We start from the raw sequence: 17,840 nt of genomic DNA on the forward strand, positions 1-17,840 counted from the left end.
CACTCGGATTGCCTTCACGTTCTTGACACCCCAAAGATCCGCCCCATACATTGCAAGGGGAATACATTTAGCAGCATATATCTTTAAAAGAGCTTGCATTGGTCTAGCTCCCAATTTCCGGGCAAAGCCCAGGACATCTGAGGTTGATCTGGCTAAAACATTTCTTTTTGTTGATATTTGGGGTGACCATGTGCCTTTATCATCAAATATGATACCTAGGTATGGAAAGGTGGAGACCCTAGACAACACATTCCCCTCACAATGCATAGTTTTTACGTACTTTAACTTTGGTGCCAACCATTGACATGTGATTTAGAAAAGTTAACACTAAGATCTAAGGATTTCATAAAAACAGCAAATGGGTTTAAAAGGATTTGCAACCCAACCGCTGTACGTGCTAAAAGGGTGGCATCATCCGCGTACAACAATGCCGGAATTCGGCGTTTCCCTGCCCTTGGTATATCTTTGCACGCTTCCGATAAAACTGGGCCCAGGTTATTAATATAAAGGGTGAAAAGCAGGGGAGCCAAAATGCACCACTGCCTAACACCTTTGGCAATGTGAATGTGAATCTTCCCTGTGCAATTACCCGTATGGTCGTATCTCACGGTGGCAGATAGATGCCTATGCAGATCGGCAAGGAAGTACGCAATATTTTTATCCACACCTAGATGGAGAAGCATCGGCCATAATTTGGACCTATTCACTCGATCAAAGGCTGAGGAAAGGTTCATAAAAGCTAAATAGAGTGTGCCCTTTTTGGTGACTGTGTACTTCTCGATTAAGAGGTGTAGGTTGAGACATTGATCGATTGTGCCCCTACCTTTCCTAAAACCGAATTGTAGATCTGAAAGGGTATTAGTTTCAGCCAACCACCCCGTAAACTTGCTTAATACCACCCTTCCAAGCACCTTAACAGTGGAATCAATGAGGGAGATGGGTCGATAACAACTAGGGTCCCTCTATTTCTCTTTTTGAAAATGGGTACAATCACTGATCCAGACCAGGTGCTCGGCAATCCTAATTTGCAAACCTTATTCAAAACATTATACAGCACTTTGGACCATATCTTGACATCATATTTTTAAAGAGGTCAGCTGTGACGCCATCCGGTCCCGGCGCCTTATTACACGTCATCTGATCAATGGCCTCTGCCACTTCTGCCTCCGTGACAGATAGAATGTAAACCTCGTTCACAGATGTAGTGTTGGCAACGCCTCCTGGGGCCACACCTTCATACACTGACTTAAAATGAGTACACCAAGCCTGCTCCTGAATACCACAGTCAAGTTGATTATTGAAGGAGTCTTGGAAGAAGGGTTTATTCACCACTGCCCAGAAGTTAGAGCTGTTTTTAAGAGCATCAATGGTTAGTAGCTCATTCCAAGCCTCACTTCTAATCTCATTTTTTCTGGTTTCTAGAGCCTCTTTATAGGTTTTCCTTAGAGCTTCTACAGTAGGCTTATTCACCGGGTTTTGCTTCAAGGCCGCCAACAGTTTCTGATGGGCTAACGAGCAGTTATTGTCAAACCATCCCTCCCCAGGTTTGTCATGCACCGTCCGTACAGGGCTGTTTGAGGTGAGCGGCAACCTGGGCACAGATTTTAGTATAGGCCTCAAGAACGTCCTTATCCCCTGCATTTTCATTCATGCACATACGCATGTCACAACCAACCTTCATTACTAGGTTGGCTTGGAAATCCTGTGGCACCACCCGACACCATTTAATTCTTCGTGCCTGGTCTACGAGCCGAATATCCAATTTGCCCACCTTCCTATTACAGGTCGCGGGTTTCTTAAGAACATCCACCAAGGTCAAAACCACTGGATTATGGTCACGAAGCGTGGACCAAATTGCAGTGTAACCGCAGACCCTGGTACTCAACAATGCACTGATGAAAACATAATCTATGATAGTGTGTGTACCTTTACCTTTAAAGGTAGGCACAACATTAGCCCCTTTAGATGTACAAGGATATATTAGCTCATTTTCTGCCATCAGCACCTCAAAATATTCACCCTGCGTTGAGTGCTCAAAGTGAATTTCCTCTTGATCTGCTGGACCTAGACTATCCCAGACATGACAATTCTCATAACAACTATGAATATTAAAATCACCTAAAACAATAACCAAATAGAAATCTGTGTTTTCCTCTTTATACAAATCAAGAAAAAGATGCAGACTGACCAAGTGTTCATTAGAGGAGACTCTATCAAAAGAGTTATACAAATTTACAATGAGAATGGTACCAACATGAGTGGATACAATTTGCACTGCCAAACAATAGGGTGAACCTGTATCCAGTTTGGTATGGGTACCCGCAATATTTGTGGAAATCAGGGTCGATAACCCACCCTTCACCCTCCCCATAGTTGAGGCTATCGCTGGAGTAAAATAGGTAGTATAGCCATCCAGGCATAACAAATCATCTGTGTCCCAGGTTTCCTGCAGCCCGATGATGTCTGCTTCACTTAAAACATTTCTCCAGTTAACATCATCTAATTTATTTTTTAACCCCGCAATATTCCAGCTAAGTATTTTCGCGCCTTCATAGATTTCAGTAGAGGCTGCCCTATCACCAGTAGAGGTGCCTAAAGTTGATGTTTCCTTAATATGAACCAGCCCCCCATGTGTAAAAGTATTCAGTGATGCTGGGGGGGGCTAGTCAATCAATCTCTTCCAGGCTTGTAAATACCTTGAATCTGTTTAGGGTGGGTACGGTGAAATTGTAAGGGCCCTGAGCCTGTGTTGTATCCATACGTTCAGGCCTGCTACTTGACATTGGTGGCATGTTTCGGTAAAAAAACCCTAGGGGGAGAATGCTAATACCATCCTCTCTAAGATGCCTAGTTCCGGCCCTGTCCAGAATTAGTTTTACAATCTGAGGGGACCCAAAATTCAATATCACACAGTGCCCTCTACTAGTTTTAGCAGAGTTCCCTACCCAGGTGATCCTACGGGTCATTTTAAATTCTTTAAATAAAAAACTACCTAGGGCCAGATGTAGGAGGCCATTTACCGACCGGTAACGGCCGATTTCGGCCGTTACCGACCGGTAAATGGGTATTTGTGATGTAGGGGGCTAATTTTACCGATTCGGTAAATTTACCGAATCGGTAAAATACAGAATCGGTATTTTTACCGATTCTGTAACTGCCAGATGTAGGTGGGACTCTTCTGAGTCCCAAAGGCCTTACAGATTCGGTATTTTACCACCCAATCCAATTGGGTGGTAAAATACCGAATCCAGGTGTGCATGCACATGTGTGCATGCACACCTATGCCATGTGACAGACAGACGTGCCCTTAGGGCATGTCTGTGTGCCACATGGCACACATGCCTGTATTTGGGGTGCTAGAGGGTGTCAAAGTGACACCCCCTGCACCCTTGCAGGATTCGGTATTTACCGATTCTGTAATTACAGAATCGGTATTTCCCATTGATTCCTATGGGCTTCAAAGCCCATAGGAATCAATGGGAAATACCGATTCTGTAATTACAGAATCGGTAAATACCGATTTTTACAGAATCGGTATTTCAAATACCGATTTTACCTACATCTCCCACCTTCTATTTTACCGATTCATAAATACCGAATCTGTAAAATTCGGTATTTATGAGCGGTAAAATAGAATTACCTACATCTGGCCCCTGGTCCTGTCAAGTTATGTAAATAATGAAGGGCCTTGTTCCTAAGGGAAATCCAATTTTCCTCCACACCACTCTGCAGGGGGGGTAACGGTATAAGGCGTAGCCCCAGGGGGTAGATTTAGCCTATCTGCTCTGTAATGACCAGAATGATCAACCAGGCCATCATTTATGTCACCACTGAGATCGTTCCTTGACCTTTTGTTAACATGTGGGGCATGCTTGCAACCTATATTAACTGTATGAGCTTGGGTGGCCGTAGTTCGTCCTATATCAGCCATAATTGGGGCCTCTGGAGCACCAGTCAAGGTGGTAGACACACTAGACCCTCCGTTTGATGGATTTTGTACAAAGAATGAAAGCTTTTTCTCAATTATACTCAGTCTGGAGTCAATATCAGAGAGTATGGAGGAGATAGGTTTCAACAATGCCAATAATTTCTCCTCTAGTTTAGCTACAATTCGGATTTCCAGAGCGCAGGAGACCTGCTCAGACCATGCCTGTGAACTAGTGTCCATCAAGCTAGGTGTACTGGTGGTGGCAGCCTCAGACACACAGCCTTTCTTCCCCCACGTGCCTCCCCTCGTTTTCAACACTTTACTGGCCTGTTGTGAAGTAGCTGGCACACTGCCCGCTTTTCTTTTTTTTGCTACAACGGTGGCCGAACACTCCCAATTTCTGGCATAGGTTAATCATTGCTGGCGAGTCAAGATTTTAGGGGGGGAGGGACAGGTAATGGTTAAAACCCTGACTTTATGAGATGCATCTTCTGGTGACACTGTCAATACTAAAGAACCCTAATGCTGCGACATTTCAGCCTGGCCATCTGATATATCAACTGTTCCTGTTGTCTCTGACACCAACAACGGGCCAGTTAAGGAGACTCCAGTTGAGGTACGACGATGGTCCATTGAGAGTCGCCTTTGGGTTAGTTCTATCTCTCAGCTGAGTACTGATTCTGCTCCCAGGAGAAACGCGTCAAGGGTTCCCACGACCCCAGATCCCCCTGCCCCCTTGCCATTACCCTTACTCATGACTAAAGGTAACTAGAGTTAATACAGTTGGTACAGTTGGAAATTACAAATAATAAATCAATATAACAAAGGCGCCTCAAGAAAAATGTAAAGTCACTAACCGAGTCTTAAAGGACACAAAAACGTCAATGCAAAGGGGGTGGCCCAGCCTCCTCCTGGCTACAACGGGCTCAGACGGGCCCATACTTGGCCCGGGCTTCGCCCGGCGTGTGCCCGCGAACCGGTGCCGCGAGCGTTAAAGTAGGCTCCCCCACAGGTGCAGGCAATAGAGGAGAGGCTCCTGGGGCTTGAAGTCCATTACTGGTCGCGATAATCCGGGCAGCGGCAAAAGCGGCTCCGCGAAGCGCGTGCCGCGAGCGTTAAAGTAGGCTCCCCCACAGGTGCAGGCAATAGAGGAGAGGCTCCTGGGGCTTGAAGTCCCTTGCTGGTCGCGGTAATCCGGGCAGCGGCAAAATGCGGCAAAAGCAGCTCCGGTCCTTGACATCTGCCAGGCAGCAACGTGGGCCTCAATGTAAACATTCACTAAGCACTACTGCCTGGATAGTCAGGTATGTCGGGATGGGCACTTTGCCTGTTCGGTCCTGCTGGACTTCCTAGTCTAAAGCCGGTTTGCAGATCTACCTCCAGAGAGGTAATGCTTGGGTATCTATTCGAAGGTCATGAATCTGCAGATAGAAGTCTCTGTCAGATGAACAATGTTCTTACCTTCGGTAACACCTTTCTCTGGTAGAGACTATCTAGCCGCAGATTCCTTACTGATCCACCCTTCCTCCTCACTCTGCAAACATATCAATAAGTACAGGACTACTCCAATTACAGGGACATAATTGGGCTCACCGGTGGTCAGTGTCCTTCGTTGCTCCACTCTCCTACTCCTTGGTTGGAAAGTCACTAAAAGAAACTGATATCAACGCACTATGGTGGCGCCTATAAAGGCACCATGCACGTCACTTCTGTCCCCAAAAACGCCACTCGAAGCCGAACAATGCCATCTACAGCGCGCAGGGGTAGTCCTCATGAAAAAATTTACGGATCCAGTTAGATGCCTGGGAAGAATTCTTAGGTAAGGAATCTGCAGCTAGATAGTCTCTACCAGATAAGGCATTACCAAAGGCAAGTAACTTGTTCATCTGCTTTGTGTACTGTAGCACTGCCTTCCCAGATTGGTAAAACCTTTAACACTAGATGAGAAATGCAACTAAGACCAAAAAGCTGGTACAGGTTTACCCTTGTTTCATGACTTGATCATGAGGTTCTCTTTATGATTACTCTCGTCTTACTCTTAAATAACACTGCTTATCCTACATTTGTTGCTTATTTTCTTGTTTAGTTAAAATGTTCCAGACAGGCATATAAACTGTTAGGTCTGCAGAGCGAGTGACTTTATAGAAGAATGAACACACATTTCCAAACATCACTGTAATCTTCCTCACTGACTTTCAACTGGTGGTTGGATTAAACAGATTTTTTTTTAGTATTGTGCAACTTGTTGTGGATTCTGAGGTTCTTCTGTGACTGTTGCCAGTGGGTCTGGCACTCAACCCAATTCATTGGTAAAGCAGACTAAACCATGTTTGATATAGAATGTTTCACAGCTGACATCTCATCTACTGCACCTTATGAGTCGTAAGATCTAGGGGGAGAGATGACAATTCAGGAGTTCTTTATACTACATTCAGTCATCTTTATAAGTGGACAAGCTTAAAGTTTAGAAACATTCCAGCAAGTTGTTTTACTCAAAATAAAAAAATCTTACATATTTGAAATCATCAGTGATGAATTGATGTGCTTGACTTAACAATGTTTATTGGAAGTGATGTGCATATTGGCAATCCTATAAATATTGATCTTTTTTAGTAACAGAAACCCCGTTATGATTATAAATGAAAAACTATATCTTAAAATATGCTTGCTAAATACTTTGCAGCATTTTCCTAATTTGTTGCAAAATAAGGAATGCTCTTAAACTGTAGTTTGATATTTGAGAATAGAATTTCTATCAAGACTGCAGTTTATAGTATGCCACAATTAAGATTTTTTATTTGTGATATTAAATTTTCTTTTTTTAGAGAACCTGGATAATTTAAACCCTTCTCTCACGCTTGATGGTCTGATGTTCTGTGCAAGTAAAAATACAGATAGAATTTATTTGTACACCAAGGTAAGCACAGCACAACATGGTATTTCTATTAGTACATCTAATGCTTCTTCCTGTAACATGATTTGATTTTGTGAGAGATGATAATTCTCTGTGACCTATTAATGTCCCTCTTTTTCATGCCCAGATATAGTGTAGAATGGCAGTTGAAATGCTGGAAACCACCACAAGAGAGAAAAGTCGTATAATCCTCTGTGAAGATCAAATATTAAGCCTTCATGCGTAATATTTTGTGGCTGTTGAACTGAAACGTCAACAGCAAAATGCAGAATAAATGAGAAAGGTGCATTACTGCCTGGCTTTCGATTAACCTTCAGCTTTCATACATTCACCCTGTATGTCCAACTGCCTGTGTTTTGTATTGAGAAATCTCATTCTCAATATGAGAGTTTAATTCCTCAATACAAAGAAGTTTGCTGAGTGGGTGCTTAAAAATGGTGCCCGCTCAAAAAAACGGCAGTGCTCTGAAGGGGTTGCTGCAATGACGGCTGCCCTCACAGCACAGACATCCCTCAGCCAGGCATGTGAAGATCTCTAAAGAGAGCATACTGTCTTCTTCCTGAGCAGGTGAGGCCACAGACTAATTGCACCTTGTAGTTCTGCTGACTGCCCACCTGATTCTAAATGTTACCCAAGCATGGTCTACAAAGGTATAGTAGGAAGGGCATTTTCACATAACAGGAGACTCTGATGGTCTGTGTGTATCATTAATATCAGTGCATGATCTTGATTATCTATTTAACTATCCTCTATGATGTTTCATAATGCATGTCTGTATGACAATGAATAGAGTAGATGGGTCCCAACACTCATGCCTCTCCTTGTCCACCCCCCAAACACACACACACCCCAACCCCATCGCCCCCTCTCTATTTATATGTTTGTAGATATGTGTGTGTGTGTGTGTGTGTGTGTGTGTGTGTGTGTGTGTGTGTGTGTGTGTGTGTGTATATATATATACATACATATATATATATATATCTATCTCCTACTGGCGGTCGCCAGTAGGTAGTTATAGTTAGGACCTACTTTCCATAGGAAATCCACAACATTCTATTTGGAATAACTTTGGCGCTGGTGGATGAATCTTCGTGAAAATGGCCTGCACGGTTCCGCTCATTCCCTGAAAGATTGGGGGTGATTCGTCAAGTGGGGGCCGAGAAAAAAGGGGGGTCCCAAAACGTGTTTTCCCCATGCAATTTTCCATAGGGACCTTTAGCCAGGGCTACAGCCCGAACAGCTGAACGGAATTACACAAAATTTGGCAGAGAGGTACAGTTCTGTTTGCATATTGTGCTTTTTGTTAAATGGTGTAAATCCGTTCAGTAGTTTCTGAGAAAATTGCAAGTAAAATCATAGCGATGTCTAGAGACGCTGTTCAGCACGGGTACTGAAATCTGTTCAATTACGAGCGCGAGCTGCATGCTGATTGGCTTTGAACTGTCTGTCAACACTCGAAACCAGGAAGTGTTGGCGGCCATCTTGTGCCTCGCTACAACCGAGTCACAAGAAAACAGTAAAACAAAGTTCAGAAATAAGGGAAGGGGGTAGGGTAGAGACATTCTGACCCTCTAGGCTTGCTCAGGGGGTCATACATGGATGTTTAGACTCTATTTTGTATTTTATTTTTTAAAGATAAATCGCGGCGTACGTGTATGGAAATACGTACAATTACGAGCAGGAGCTGCATGCTGATTTGCTGTGAATACTCCAAACCAGGAAGTGTTGGCAGCCATGATGTTTGTCGGGAGAGCAGAGTCAGAAGAAAACAGTAAAACAAAGTTGAGAAATAAGGAAACTGGGCAGGGTAGAAACATTCTGAGCCTATAGTCTTGGTCAGGGGGTGGTATATGGATCTTTAGGCTCAATTATTTTTTTTTTTAAATAAAAAATGGCGGGGTGCTCGTGCAGTTCTTGTACGCGGTGGAAAAGGTGAAAAAAAGTAGAAGCCTGTTTTATTCATTAGGTCCCGGGGGGCAAATTACGGGGGCAGTTTTCTGCATAATGGGGGCTTGTAAGGTGCCCCCGAGCACTGGGGAACGGCACTCCTCTGGTTTTAATTTTGAAGTATGCGGGGGGGGGTTTCGGCCCTACTCCCCGCAGTCTTGCTGAGCGGCACCCCTCGGGTCTTTTTAAAAAATATATATGTTTTGAGCTCTCTCCCCGTGCACGTTGCGGGGAACGCCACATTTCTGGGGCATTGATATGTAAAATGACCTTCCAGCTCCGGGTACCTGTATTGTCTGGAGTTTTTTATTAATGATGGGAGGGTGGGCTTGATAATACATCCTTGTAAATTCCCATAGAAGTCTATGTTCTGGTGTTAACATGGGCTTCAATGGGAAATAACAAGGCCGTATTATCAAGCTCATTATCGCCGTTTCCTGCCAATAAAACAACGATAATTTTAACACCGGTCCTTGATAATATGCACGTAAGTTTACTGGTCAAAAAAAGAGCAATGAGCCATATTATCAACAAATGGCGATACATTATCGTCGCTTTTATTGGCAGGAAACTGCAGATAAAGCGGCGATAATGGGCTTGATAATATGCCCTTGTGAATAACCATAGGAGCCCAGGTTAACACCAGAACCTGCTATGGGAAGTTACAAGGGCCTATTATCAAGCACATTATCGCCGCTTTATCGGTAGTTTCCTGTCGATAAAAGCGGCGATAATGTATCGCCTTTTGTTGATAATATACTCCTTCATTTTGTATGATAGTATTTAAAGCTTTCCTTTGTTTTTGGTGTAGCAGTTGTACCCTCTTCGCATGCTCAACGTCGTTTCGAAGCCCACATTTTCTTTTTCTTCAAATTCAACAAGCAAACCTTTCTTTATATCAGTTAGTAAATCTGTCGCTTTCTTTTCCCGGTTCTTGTGTGTCATCCGCTGCTGTACTTTTGTACAGTATTAATAGTCATATTTTTTATATATTTATTTGAAAGGTAGTGCTGAGGCACCAAACCTTTATTAAATACTCCGTCCACCGCCATTTTAGTAGTTTCTCACCGTTGTTTTTATTATATCTGTTAGTTAGAACTCAGTAGTTTTCAATCCTAGTCTTGAATATCTTACTATAGTATTTCAACATTATTTTTATTGTGGGCCGTCATACCCCTCCCCCACAAAATAAAAGAAGTATGTAGTTTTTTTGTATTAACTTTTATTAAACAATAAATATAAACAAAACTCAATTATAACTATATTAGAACTGGAAAAATAACTTAAACAATGTTATAAACAAATTGTGAAATGGATTCCAAAAGGTGTCCGATTGGTAATCTGCAAAAGAAAAAGAGTTTAGAATTATGTAGATGTGAGTAAATGAGCTGAAGCATTACGGGGCATATTATCAAGAACGGCAATAAAATTATCGCCGTTTCAGCAGCAGGAAACTGCAGCTAAAGTGGCGATAATGTGCTTGATACTATGGTGTTGTGAATTCCCATAGCAGTCCAGGTGTTAACCTGGGCTACTATGGGAATTCACAAGGGTATATTATCAAGCCCATTATCGCCGCTTTAGCGGCAGTTTCCTACCGCTGTAACAGCGATAATTTTATCGCCATTCTTGCTACTATGCCCCTACAAGTTTTGGTAACTCTACAGTTTTGCGTGTGCAGTGTGACTCGTACATTCCAGTTCTGTTATAGTGCCGCGTTCAAATGGTGTCTATATGGAAGTGCCTACTACGTTACTGACGCCCGTTATGGCGACTTATTTCTAATGCATTCCTGTGAAGGCTTTGTAGATCTAGGCCTCTGTGCTTACCGTTGTATAAACTTTGCGGGTAAACATTTCAGGCAGTTGGTGTCACAACTTATTCTGAACAATTCTTCTACACCTCTACACGTCAAAGACAGCAGTGTCTAAGTTTAAGAGAGAAAGAGAAATGATGTCACAGAGAATGGGAGAGAAAACAACGTTAAAACTGTGTCGCAGAGTCTGGAGTTGAGATTTTTTCTTGAAAAGTTAGACGTATATTTACTAGGTCCTTGCATCACTTTACCCATGTTTAAAGTGACTCAAAAAAAAGTGCGGTAATAAGGTTGTGGATCTGTTTGTCAGACTGTTGTAAGCTATCTGTTGCTCTATGGAATTCCAATCGAAGCTCATGTTAGATTTCCTTCACATCTAACATGAGCTTTAATTGGAATTCAATAGAGCATATTATCAAACCTATTATGTCCACTTTAACGGCAGTTTGCTGCCGATAAAGTGGCGATAATTTTGTTGCCAAGGTTTGATAATATGGCCCTCTCTCGTTTCACAAATAAAGCTAACACTACAGTTTTACGAGTGCAGTGTACCTGGTATATTTCAGTTGTTATAGTGCCGCGTTCAAGTGGTGTCTATATGGAAGTATACGCACAAAGGGGGTGTATAGAGTGGATAACACATACACAATATACAAACAGAGAAAGCCCCAATAAGGCAAATCGCTCTATTTGAAAAAACTGCCCTTACTCACATACCGAGGTATGTGACATGCTTCATCATCGGGCCTGCTTACAATACACCCTGGTGTAGCCACACACAGGGTGGAGCATTAGGGAGGGGGGAAAATATAATAAATTCCTCTTAACAAGACATACAGTCAGGACAAATGGGCATAGACGACACGTAACACAAATATTGGTGAAAGCCGTGCAAACACCAAGTGACCACAACTGAAAAGTGCGACAAAAGGTGCAGTTTGAAAAGTGATTAAAACTGATTAAGGGTGTCAACCAGAACACAACCTTTATTAAGCTTTTCTTGATACCCCTATCAGGATTAAAAGATGAAAGAGGATGGGGAAAAGCCTCAAAGAGATAATTAGGAACCTCAAAGCTTTCCTCCTACCACTGCCAGAGTCAACATGTTTCGACCGCTCTGTATGTGCCTGTAAGGTCACTCCGGTCTTCTTCAGGACCGTCGCATTCAGTGCCACTCTGGGTTCCTCCGTACTTCGGATAATGGTACCCCAAGGGTGAGGTAGGTCTACTAGATCCGTACCTCTCCCGTGTTGTGTGTGGAGACTGTTCCCTCAGATGCGGGAAAACATTCACTATAGGAAAAAGAGAAGATAGTACAGCCACCCTATTAGTATTCGCATGTTATTTCTATCATTCTCTTATCATCATATCTCTTTAGAACCCATTAGAACCCATCGTCTAATATTGAGCCAAAATCCCGATAACATCTTATGCCCAGAATCCTGCTCATACTTTACTTATCGCTCACCCGTATATGACCTGATATATGCATGATACAAGCCCTTACAATTGTCCATGTCCTCACATTTTGCGTCATCATTTGTACCTTGTACCTTGCCCCTTGATGTTCATGGGACCATCATTATGCTACAACCTACTTCTCTTCCTGTCTAAGTGCCCCCGCTCATAGAGAGTGTCTATTTTGTTGTTCACTTACCGAGTTTATAGATTATACAAACTCAAACTGTTAGAAGGGCGCCAAAGAACACAATCTGAAACAAAATAAATGTGGGAGGAGATGTTACCTTCAATGCCTCCATCTCCCGATGCACACCTCTGTTTAGAAACGCTAAGACTGCGTATGGCGTTATGGTGCCTTCATCGGGTCTGTGCCGCCACCTGCGCTCTATGCGCTCACCCCCTAGAGCCCTCTCCTTACCGTTCTGTAGGCAAGTCCCGGCTTAGTCACCTGCAAACCGTGACACCGCGCAGATGATACGCGCGGAGTCTATCAGAGCTTTAAATGTCGGATCCCGGCTAGAGCGTCCCACGTGACCGCGTCGTCATGTGGTGCGCTATCACTCCCGCACGTACTCCGTGTCATGGGAAATGTAGTCCTGTACGTATGTGCCACTTCGCGTTGCTGGTTCAAGGTCCCTGTGGCACTACAAAACATGTTAAATAGCATCTTCCCCGCAGTATACCTTCTGGTGTCGGAGTGATGTTTAGTCGAGTATCCCAAACACTGACGGCCATGGGAGGTTACTAGTTAAGCCGGTCAGTAGATGTGGAACACCCACTCAGGGGCAGGGCGTCCCACGTCACCATGTCGTCCGTTTCGTACATGGTGTTGCCGTAGCTCCAGTATGTGCTCTATATCATAGGGATAGTATTTCCTGAGTTTAAAACTGAGTCACTGCCGTTCTACCCGGATACAGACCCCTATGAGCCATCATTGTTATCTCTCTCCAGTTCATTGCTATCTCCTAAAGTCCTGAGGGTGAGTGTTCGGGGTGGGTGTCATATATACAAAAAAAACACCCGGAATTAAAAAGGGGAATTAATGTGGAGATACTAGTATAACATGGACCTATCCAATCAACAGTAGGGGCTTCTTGTTATTCTCAACGGAATTTACTAGGTGATAGAAGTAACCCGCCATGTTTGTTTATAGCAATCTACTGTCTGCTCAATGCCTGCCATGGGATGTCATCATTGAGTACCGCCAAATGGCTCCTCAGCCGATACACCCATATCTGCTCCCGCCGGAGCAAAAGACTTTGGTCATCTGCTTGGTGTCTGCCTAGTTGGATTTTTTCAATTACGGTCCACTTCAGGTCATCTATACCATGTCCTTTTTCTTGAAAGTGAGCTGTGAGTCTTGTGTTGGTCTTTCCACACCTTATCGTGCTCCGATGTTCCGTAATTCTCACGCGCACTTTTCTACTTGTCATCCCCACATACCTTAGTTGGCAGGGGCATGTTATCAAGTATATCACTCCCTGGGAATTACAGTTAGTGTGGGACCTCTGTTCCCAGGGAGTGCGAAGGCCAAGGTCAATGGTTTTAGAATTGCATGTGAGATGACAAACGCTGCATGAGCTGCACCTAGTGTGACCAGTCAGTCTTGGTAAACCAGGTAGTATATATTGGTTTCCCTCACTCCCCCCAGATCCCTGGGTCTAGTGTGTATAAGGAGATCCTTCAAGTTTTGACTGCGCCTGAAGGAGAAGAGCGGTGTTTCAATGTTCATACCTCCTGTGTTGAGTATTTTCCAGTTCTGTAGGACCAGACGTTTTATTTGGTGTGATGCCGTGTTGAAAGTTGACACAAACACTGGCTTTTTCATCTCAGGTCTAACAGTTTTAGTGAATAGTGACTCCCGATTGGCATTGAGGGCCCTTTTGTTAGCCTTCTTAATCACTTTCTGCGGGTAGCCCCTCTGTTGCAATTTCACTGTCAAAACCTCTGATTCGGCCACAAAGTCCTCCCTATCTGAACAATTCCGGCGGATACGGAAGAATTGACCCACTGGTAAATTCTCCCGTAGGGAGCGTGGGTGGAAGCTCCCAAATGCCAGTAAGGCATTCTTGTCCGTTGGTTAATGGAAAACCTTGGTCTTCAGGGTGCCGTTGGTGGCTTCAATCACTAGGTCCAAGAATGGTAAATGGGTTTTGGTGACAGTCGAAGTGAAATGGAGGAACGGATTCTGGGCGTTGAGCCACTCCAGAAAGCAGTCTACAGATGTTCTCTCGCCCGTCCAAATCACTAAGACGTCGTCGATGTAGCGACGCCACAATCGCAGATTGTTCGCCCAAGGACCATTGGCATCAAGGATCGTCGCCTGCTCGAAAGCCCCCACGTATAGCCCTGCTAAACTGGGGGCGAATACACTCCCCATTGAAGTCCCATGGGTTTGAAGATACAGTGACCCCTCAAATTCAAAGAAATTCCTGGTCAAGGCTATCTCGGCCAGATGTAAGATGAATGTCTGAGGTGTTTCATAGGGCCACTCCCCCTCAAAGAGTAACGTTTCCAAGATCCTGAGGGTTTCCCGTTGCGGTATATTTGTATATAGGGCTTCTATGTCAAGCCCTATCAAGAATTCCTCGTCAGGGTTGAACGGCATCTCTTTCAACAAATTCAGAATGTCTAGTGTATCTCTTAGGTAGGTCGGTAGTTTTTGGACCATTGGTTTTAGATAGAAATCGCAGAACTCAGAGAGGGGTTCCAGCAGGGACCCCATCCCGAAGACAATAGGTCTCCCGGGAGGGGGTCGCACTGCTTTTTGAATCCTCGGCAAGGCATAGAAATACGGAGTCCTCGGTTGTTTTTTCACAAGGAACTCCGCTTCTTGCTGTGTGATCCAATCAATCGCCTTAGCCTCCTCCACCATGATCACAACTTCTGTGGTGATCTCCTCAGTAGGGTCTTGTCTCAATTTTTGATAAGTTCTCGGGTCGGCCAAAAGGCGGAGACATTCACATCAATAAGCCTCAACGTCCATAATTATGGTCGCCCCGCCCTTATCCGCAGGCTTCAAAATGATTTCTTTATTTGACACCAGTTCCTTCAGTGCTTCTTTTTCCCGATTAGAGAGATTGGAGAAGTGTCCTGAGTCTGCCAGATTTAATGACTCTAAATCATGGATTACTGTTTCCTCAAATGCCGCAATCTGAGGTGGAAGGACTGCCAGTTGTGGTGTAAATGTCGACTTAGGGCGAAATGGTGTGTCGCCCCTATGTCTATCCAAAGAGTCTTGGTTCTCGAAGAAGACTTTCAGTCTCACGTTGCAGAAAAAGACCGCTAGATCCTGTCGTAGTTTGAATAAATCTGGATAATTCGTAGGGACAAATCCCAAGCCCTTATTAAGAACTTGCTCCTGAAGGTCAGACAAGGGATAAGAAGACAAGTTTACCACTAGTGATTGTCTCGGCTCGTGCTCGGTATAGTTCATTGTTCCATGCTCCTGGTAATTCGTTGGGTGATCTCCGGGTCCTGATCGGACCAGTTGACCCTCGCTGGTGTCTTTTGCTTGCCTCGTCCCCTCCCCTGGCCTCCCCCTAAAAATGGCCCTTGGAAGTTTTGGAACTGGGCATTCTGGAATTCCGGATTCTGGAATCGTTGGTTCCCATATGGTTGATTTTGGTACTGTCCCGCAGGGGGATAGCCCATCATTGGCCAGTTAAAGGCTTGGTTGGGGTACTGTTGGAAGGGTTGTTGGAAGAATTGGGGTCTAGGGCCCCTCCAATTACCGCAACCTCGTCCTCTTCTCTTGGGGTGAAACTCATTCTCACTCCCCTCACTCGAGCTGCTGGTGGTATACTGGCGAGGGCGACCTTGTTGGTTGTTCTTATTACCTTCTGCCATTTTCTGGTTGGCATACTCCTCTGATGTATATGGGTATGTCTTCTCCCTTGTGAAATTCTTCAAATCTTTTTGTAATTTGGAGATTTTGGAGTGAATCAAATGGTCCCTGTACTCCGCCAGTTCGGTATTAACCTGGTCCAATTTATGGTCGAATGTTGCCATGACGATATCCGCCTGTAAACCCGCTTTAGTCGTCTGTATTTTTATTAGCAGAGCATCCGCCAACCGTTTTGCTGTTCGAATAATTAACACTAACCAGTCTCTGGTGTACTTCTATGACACCAGAGCCCAATCCCGTCTAAATTCCTCATCTTCCAGGAAAATTAGAGGCTCGTTGGTCACGAGTAAGCCCCTAGGGGTAGCATTTACCCGCAAGTATTCTGTGAGTATTGCCCCGTGAAGGATGGTTCTGACTTGAGTTCCAATAAGGTGTCCCAACCTTCTCCTTGGGCTAACACTGCCATGACTGTGCCATCACCCAAAAGATGGTCGGAGACAATATCATCCCCAAAGGATAAGCCTGGAATGAGATCCATTAATCACGTTTGTCTGATAAGCCAGGGGGCGAGAGGAAGCCCTTGATGGTATCCAACAGCCCCGAGTCAATGAAATGTAACTTCCCCGTAGGCGTATAGTAGGAAATAGAGGTGGACAACTATATGTAAGAGTGGGTGTAGAAAAGGTAAGATACTAAGGTGTCTACCCTAATTAAAGTTAAGTGTAGGGTTAAAAACTAGTTACCCCTGCGGCTAAGCTGCCGCTCTCACAATATTTAACACAAAAGAGGGGCGAGGGTCAAGTCAGTTTATACTCTAACACCCCAGACCCCCAAGAAACTTAAATATACGCACATAGGGGGTGTATAGAGTGGATAACACATACACAATATACAAACAGAGAAAGCCCCAATAAGGCAAATCGCTCTATTTGAAAAAACTGCCCTCACTCACATACCGAGGTATGTGACATGCTTCATCATCGGGCCTGCTTACAATACGCCCTGGTGTAGCCAAACACAGGGCGGAGCATTAGGGAGGGGGGAAAAAATAATAAATTCCTCTTAACAAGACATACAGTCAGGACAAATGGACATAGACGACACGTAACACAAATATTGGTGAAAGCCGTGCAAACACCAAGTAACCACAACTGAAAAGTGCGACGAAAGGTGCAGTTTGAAAAGTGATTAAAACTGATTAAGGGTGTCAACCAGAACACAACCTTTATTAAGCTTTTCTTGATACCCCTATCAGGATTAAAAGATGAAAGAGGATGGGGAACAGCCTCAAAGAGATAATTAGGAACCTCAAAGCTTCCCTCCTACCACTGCCAGAGTCAACATGTTTCGACCGCTCTGTATGTGCCTGTAAGGTCACTCCGGTCTTCTTCAGGACTGTCGCATTCAGTGCCACTCTGGGTTCCTCCGTACTTCGGATAATCGTACCCCAAGGGTGAGGTAGGTCTACTAGATCCGTACCTCTCCCGTGTTGTGTGTGGAGACTGTTCCCTCAGATGCGGGAAAACATTCACTATAGCAAAAAGAAAAGATAGTACAGCCACCCTATTAGTATTCGCATGTTCTTTCTATCATTCTCTTATCATCATATCTCTTTAGAACCCATTAGAACTCATCGTCTAATATTGAGCCAAAATCCCGAAAACATCTTATGCCCAGAATCCTGCTCATACTTTACTTATCGCTCGCCCGTATATGACCTGATATATGCAAGATAAAAGCCCTTACAATTGTCCATGTCCTCACATTTTGCGTAATCACTCGTACCTTGTACCTTGCCCCCTTGATGTTCATGGGACCATCATTATGCTACAACCTACTTCTCTTCCAGTCTAAGTGCCCCCGCTCAAAGAGAGTGTCTATTTTGTTGTTCACTTACCGAGTTTATAGATTATACAAACTCGAACTG

At 44.1% G+C, this 17,840-nt stretch overlaps 1 protein-coding gene across 3 annotated transcripts in view; it reads left to right on the forward strand.

Moving 5' to 3' along the window:
* ZRANB3 (zinc finger RANBP2-type containing 3) overlaps positions 1-17,840 on the forward strand; it is a 929,924-nt gene that overhangs the window by 748,447 nt on the left and 163,637 nt on the right. For all 3 annotated transcript variants that reach the window (XM_078681806.1, XM_078681805.1, XM_078681807.1), the window contains one exon: positions 6,754-6,845. In XM_078681806.1, the coding sequence (XP_078537932.1) occupies positions 6,754-6,845 (92 nt within the window). The remainder of the gene's footprint in view (positions 1-6,753; positions 6,846-17,840) is intronic.

Source organism: Lissotriton helveticus, chromosome 3_1, assembly GCF_964261635.1.
Source record: "Lissotriton helveticus chromosome 3_1, aLisHel1.1, whole genome shotgun sequence".
In the NCBI taxonomy this organism is placed as follows: Eukaryota; Metazoa; Chordata; class Amphibia; order Caudata; family Salamandridae; genus Lissotriton; species Lissotriton helveticus.